This window comes from Lipotes vexillifer, unplaced genomic scaffold (assembly GCF_000442215.2).
Source record: "Lipotes vexillifer unplaced genomic scaffold, Lipotes_vexillifer_v1.1 scaffold182, whole genome shotgun sequence".
Lineage (NCBI taxonomy): Eukaryota > Metazoa > Chordata > Mammalia > Artiodactyla > Lipotidae > Lipotes > Lipotes vexillifer.
In genome coordinates this window covers 4,186,704-4,192,550 of record NW_006798798.1, presented here as the reverse complement: position 1 = coordinate 4,192,550, position 5,847 = coordinate 4,186,704, and the positions used below count along the sequence as shown (strand labels likewise).

Sequence of the window (5,847 nt, the reverse complement as noted above, 5' to 3'; positions counted from 1 at the left end):
GATGAGGTGGGGGGGGGCTGTGCAGGCCGCCGGCCGAGGCTGGGCATTTTCAGGCAGTCGTGCTGTTGAGTCTGCACGGGTCTAGGCACCTTTGGCCGAGGCCATCTGCAGCAGTGGCTTGGTGCTGTTCACTCTGGGCCGCTGGGAGTCTGTAGAGACGAGGCTCTTCCCTGAGCCCAGCCCCTCCATGGGCTTTGCTGAGTGACGGGAAAGAATGGGAGGGAGCTTGGGGGACTCTGTGCACGGGTGCTGGTGGCTGCACTTTCAGTTCCTGATAGCACGGCCAGCTGGGGTGCTGGCATGTTTGTGAGCTGTCACCTCTGTCCTTTCATCCTTGTGGCTGAGTGTGGCAGGCAAGTGGCACGGCTTCGAGGAAGCCCTGGCTTCTTGTGTCCACCCGCCCAGGAGGGTGAGTGGGGCCCATGCCCGGGAAGGGGGACAGCAGGGAGGCTATAGTCCTGTCAGCATGTGCGGGGTGGGCAAGACCCCTCCACCTTTCCTGGCCAGGCTGGCCCAGGGGTTCTGCTTCCTGCCCCTCTGGGGCTGATGTGGCAACTTCGCACAGCTGTGTGGGTGCCCCCACGTTGTGACAGTTGCTCACTCAGCAGATATTTATTGAGCACTTGCTGTGTGCTAAACATAGTGCTAGGCACGGGGCAGCAGGGACCAGAGCAGACCCAGATTTCTGTGTTCATGGGGTTTCCATTCTAGTGGACAGAGGTGGACCTCACCAGTGAGCACCAGTACACATTTATGTTGGAGAGTGAACGCGTCCTTTCAGCAGGGACTTGGACGAGCCTCAATCCGTGGGGTGCCTAAAGAGAGTGTAATGCAGGGTGGGTTTACACAGCCGTGGGCAGGCTGGGAGGGGGGAGAATGAGCGGCCTTTGTAGCTCCAGGTTTCCGCAGGGAGGGAGCCGGGAATGGATTCTCTGTCCTCCGCCATCTCTTCCCACTCTCCAGCCTCTTCCTCTGCCTCCCAGTCACCAAATCCTCCTGGAGCTAACGAGGTCCTCGTGGGCCAGGCCTGGACAGAGTGGGAGAGTGGATTTGGAGACACAAGTGGGGGAAGCCCAGCCCAGGGCTAAGTGGGGGGACAGGCCGGGGAGAGAGATGCAAGGTTATAGAGGGAAGCCAGGGAAAGCCATCCTGAGAAAGTGCCATTGGAGCCAAGACGTGCAGGAGGTGTCATCTTCCTCTGAGGGTCCCATGGTCAGGTGAGTGTGGGAGGTGCCCCAGGGCCGTGAGGGCAGGTTCCATCTGCCCAACTCTCACTGCAGCCCCAGGCAGAGCACCCTCCCTTGCACCAGCTCTGGGCTGTCCCTCCCCTCTTGGACCTCCATGCCTGCTCCCTGCTGGCCAGAGAGCCGGCAGGGCCTCCCTCAAACACACATCACACCCACTGCCTGACTCCTGCACCCTGGCTCTGGCCTTGCTGGCCCCCGGCCCGCTCGCTACGACTGCACTTCCTTCCTTTGTTTAGTCATTCACGTGGCACTATTTTAGGTGCTGGGAAGGAGGCAAGGTCCCTGCCCTCACAGAGCTTACATTTTACCTGGGGAGACAACAAGCAAGTGAATATATACTGTTCGGCAGCGATGCGTGGTTCTAGAGAGGCGGGAAGAGAGTAGCGGATAGGTTTGGATGGGGTTATCGGAAAAGCTCCCGGGAAGGGGGAGCATTTCTTCAGAGGCCTGGATAAAGCAAGAACGTGAGCCTGGTAGGCACTGGGAGAGAGCATTCCTCACAGGGAACAGCAGCAGTGGAGGCCCCCAGTGGGAGCACTCTCGCAGGTCAGGGGAGGGTGGGATGCCTGTGCGGCTCCCCTCAGCGCCTGTGGCTGGGAGTAAGTCTGCACCGTGTTGTAAGGGCAGTAGAAGGCGGGGAGGAGTTGAGCAGGGTCATGCCTGCTGGGATTTCCACTTTTCAAGGGTCCCTCTGGGTGGGTGCAGACGAGTCTGTGGCAGAGGCTGGGGCTGGGAGCAGCTTAGAGTTCCTGCAGTTGTCCGGGTGGGAGATGGGGATGAGCCACATGGTCTGGGCTCCAGCTTGGAGGTGAGCTGAGGACGAAGGGGGGCCCGGAGGGGCCGGTGCGGGGCCGGGTTTCAGCAGAGAGCGTGGCCTCCAGTGTCCTGGGCACCGAGGCCCCCTGAGGACTGGGAACCCACCTGCAGATTCAGGAGCACGGGGCCACTGTGGCCTGGCAGGGGCTGTGGTGCGGGAGGGGGTGGGCCAAGGTCTGCTGGCGTGGATTGAGGACAGCACGGGCGGCCAGGACACGGGGATGGGCTGGGTGACTCTTCAGAGGATATTTATTGCAAAGGGAGAGAGAAATAGATGGCTGGCGAGCACAGGGGTCAAGGGGAGTGCTTTTATTTATTTATTTTCAAGCCGGGTGAGGGTCCTGTATGTCTGGATGCTGAGAATGATCCTGAGAGGGGAAAATTGATGCTGGAGCAACTTGGGGGGGGGGGGTGGGGAGAAAGGCGAGGGGTGGGGCAGGCCACGCCCAGGTGGAGGGGCAGCCTCGGGTGGGAGCAGCTGTCTAGAGGGGCCCGAGGCAGGAGGGGTCTGGGGAGTGGGTGCTAGGAGGATAGGGGGTGTTTTCTCAGTGAAAAGGGAAGCCAGTGTGGGCGTGCGGAGGGACACCCACCTGCTGTGCCAGGCCTGGCTCCGCCTGGCCTGCAGTGCTCGCTGGCTGCCGTCCTCAGGGCCGGCACCCCGAGGGCTGCCGCTCCAGGTGCATCATGTCGTGCTTTTTCCTTGCTCATTTGGCACCTACGAGCCTGGCTCGGCTTAGGGCCTGGTGCTGCGTGCCCTGGGCGTGTGTGTGTGTGTTCGTGTGTATGTGTTGGGGACAGGTGGGTGTCCCGGCTCAGGTGAGGAACAGGCCAGGCTGCTGGGCCTGTGACTTGCAGAGAGGAAGGAGGCCTGCAGACACATGGGCGGGGATCCAGTGTCGTCTGGGCCACATCTCGCACGGATGGGAAGCTCCTTGAGGGCTGCAATTGGGGGTTGGGGGTGTGTCTCCACACCACTGCAGACTTTCCTTCCGTGGGCTTCACCCGTCTAACCAGTCAGACCCAGCTGCCTCTCCTCCCCCCTCGTGGTCCGGTGCCCAGGGACAGGAGGGGAGGGTGTGGTTGACAAGCCCCTGTGGTCCTGCAGCAGCCCAGTGAGGGGCTGTTTCTGGGTCACGGGCAGGCTGAGCTTGGACCGGCTTGCCACGTGCTGATGGGGGCCCTGCCTCTGGGCGGTGCTAACAGAAGCCTGAGTGGCGGCTTGTGCTTGTGTCTCTGCAGACCCTCATTTTGGCTGGGGAACCAAACCCTGAAGGTGCCGCTGGCGCTCTTTGCCCTGAACAGGCGGCGCCTGTGTGAGCGTCTGCGGAAGAACCCGGCGGTGCAGGCCGGCTCTGTCGTGGTGCTGCAGGGCGGGGAGGAGGCTCAGCGCTACTGCACCGACACCGGGGTCCTCTTCCGCCAGGTGAGCCCAGCCGGCAGCCTCCCACATCTCTGAGTGTGCACTGGGCCCGCTGTGGGCTGTCTGCCCTCCTCCAGCATCAGGCCTGGTGGGCCTGGGCAGCTCTGCCCCCTGGGGGACCCTGAACAGGCTCTCTGAAAGCAGGCCGAGGCTTGGGTCCCCAGGGAGCCCCCTCTGTGGGGGCCAGGGCTGCCGCCAGCCAGCCTCAGCTCTCTCAGGTCAGAGTCTGGAGAGACGATGCTCCTGGGGGAGCAAGCAGGCAAGGCTTCGTGGAGGAGGCAGTATTTGGTGTGAGCCCTGAAGGCCGGCATGAATTCTGACTGGTGGAGCTGGGGATGGGCGTTCTGGGCTCGGGGGTAGTATCCACAGGATTGGACCTCAGAGGATGGGCTGGGCAGCCTTTCCTGGCCCGGGAGAGGTGCAGATGGGGCGGGCTGAGTTCCTGGGGCCAGATTCTGCCACAGCAAGGAGGACGGGGGCTGCAGAGGTCCTGGGAGGAGACATGTGAGCAGGGTCTGAGCAGGAGTCAGCGGCCCGGGCATTGGTCCCGGCTTGGCCAGTGCCGACCCTGTGACCCTCACTGGGGTTTGGTTTCCTCCTCTGGGAAGTGGTCCAGGGGTTCCTCGAGGTTCTGGAACCCTGTGGGGCAGCGGGTGGCCCAGCTGCAGGAAGCCAGCTTGGATGTGGTGGCCTCGGCTGAGAATCATTGGCATCGCTCGGTTCCCAGGAACAAGAACAAGGACACCGGACAGAGGAGCTCACCCAGAAAGCCAGGAGGGCCCTGAGCTGGCCACACTTTACAGATAAAGAAATAGGCTCAGAGAGAAATGACTTGCTAGAGGTGGAGCTGGGATTATTTAGAACCCATCTCCCGGCCCCAAGTCTAGCACTGTCTCCTCCCTGCGCTGCCCTGAGTGGAGGTCTGATGCGCTGGGAACTCCCCAGGGGCAGGCAGAGCCGAGAGGACATGGGCGTCCAGCATCCGGGTCAGGGAGGAGGCAGGGGAACCAGAGGGGAGCTAAGTGTAGAGAGCAGGTGGTAAGGCGTGACCTCTGCAGCTGGACAGCGTCCGCCCCGCAGGGCACAGGCCGAGATCCACTGCCGGGAGCCACGGCCCAGTGTTTTCTGTGGAAAGCACCTCCTCCTGCAGGGCTTCCCGCTGCCGCGTTGTTCTTGCAGCTGCAAGCCTGCCGTCCCTGTCGCTGCAGATGTGCAGGGTCTAAATAAGTTTTCTCTGACTCATCTTGATGCTTCTTGACGTTTCCATAGTCTGTGGCTTAGAAACCGATCTCCTGGGCTTCCCCGGTGGCGCAGTGGTTGAGAATCTGCCTGCCGATGCAGGGGACACGGGTTCGAGCCCCGGTCTGGGAAGATCCCACATGCCGCAGAGCAACTGGGCCCGTGAGCCACAACTGCTGAGCCTGTGCGTCTGGAGCCTGTGCTCCGCAACGGGAGAGGCCGCGATAGTGAGAGGCCCGCACACCGCGATGAAGAGTGGCCCCCGCTCGCCGCAACTAGAGAAAGCCCTCGCGCAGAAACAAAGACCCAACACAGCAAAAATAAATAAATAAATGAATAAACTCCTACCCCCAACATCTAAAAAAAAAGATCCTTTAAAAAAAAAAAAACCGATCTCCTAAACTCAGCTGTTGGCTCTCTTACTGGTGTTATGCAAGATTAATTTTAGAAGAGCGCCTCCTCCACCTCATACCTTTATAACGCTATTTTAGCTCCGTGTTTAATGCTAAACACTGAAGTCATCAGCTGCCCCGGGGGTGGGAGAAGGAAGGAAGAAGTCCTAAATGGAGGAATTCGTTTCTGAGCAGATGCCTGGCCTGCGCGTCTAAGTCAAGGTGGCATCTTGCCTGCCTGCAGGCAGTGGGGGTAGCAGAGAGGTGGGGGGGGAGGGAGGGGAGTGCGGGCAAGGCGGAGACGAATCCGTGGTGCTCCTGGGCACCCGTGTCTTAACCTGCACTGTCTGGGACCTGAGGCGGGTGGCCGGTGAGGTGGGGTGCAGGTGGGGCTGGGGCACGGGCCTGAAGCAGGGTCTGAGCAGCCAGCCAGGAGGAAGGAGGGGACGGCAGCCTGCAGCTGGTGCAGGGGGCAGAGTGCTGTGGTGGAGGGTGGCGTGAGGCTGGGGGTCAGGCTCCCAGAGCCAGGGAGCCCGAGCTGACTCTCCAGGGTGCGGGGAGGAAAGCGCTCGGTCAGATACCCCACCTCTCTCCTTGCACCTCATGTTGCTGTCCTGCTGACGGGGTGACCTGGGCCCTTGTTCCCGCCACAGGAGTCCTTCTTTCACTGGGCCTTCGGTGTCACCGAGCCAGGCTGCTACGGCGTGATGGACGTGGACACTGGGATGTCGAC

The 5,847-nt window shown here is 61.6% G+C and overlaps 1 protein-coding gene across 3 annotated transcripts in view; it reads left to right on the top strand.

Annotated features, from left to right (window-relative positions):
* The window catches only part of PEPD (peptidase D), a 123,699-nt gene that overhangs the window by 5,347 nt on the left and 112,505 nt on the right, over window positions 1-5,847 (top strand). For 2 of the 3 annotated variants that reach the window (XM_007470952.1, XM_007470950.1), the window contains exons 2-3: window positions 3,303-3,486; window positions 5,768-5,844. In XM_007470952.1, the coding sequence (XP_007471014.1) occupies window positions 3,303-3,486; window positions 5,768-5,844 (261 nt within the window). The remainder of the gene's footprint in view (window positions 1-3,302; window positions 3,487-5,767; window positions 5,845-5,847) is intronic. The other variant, XM_007470951.1, reaches the window with a different exon arrangement.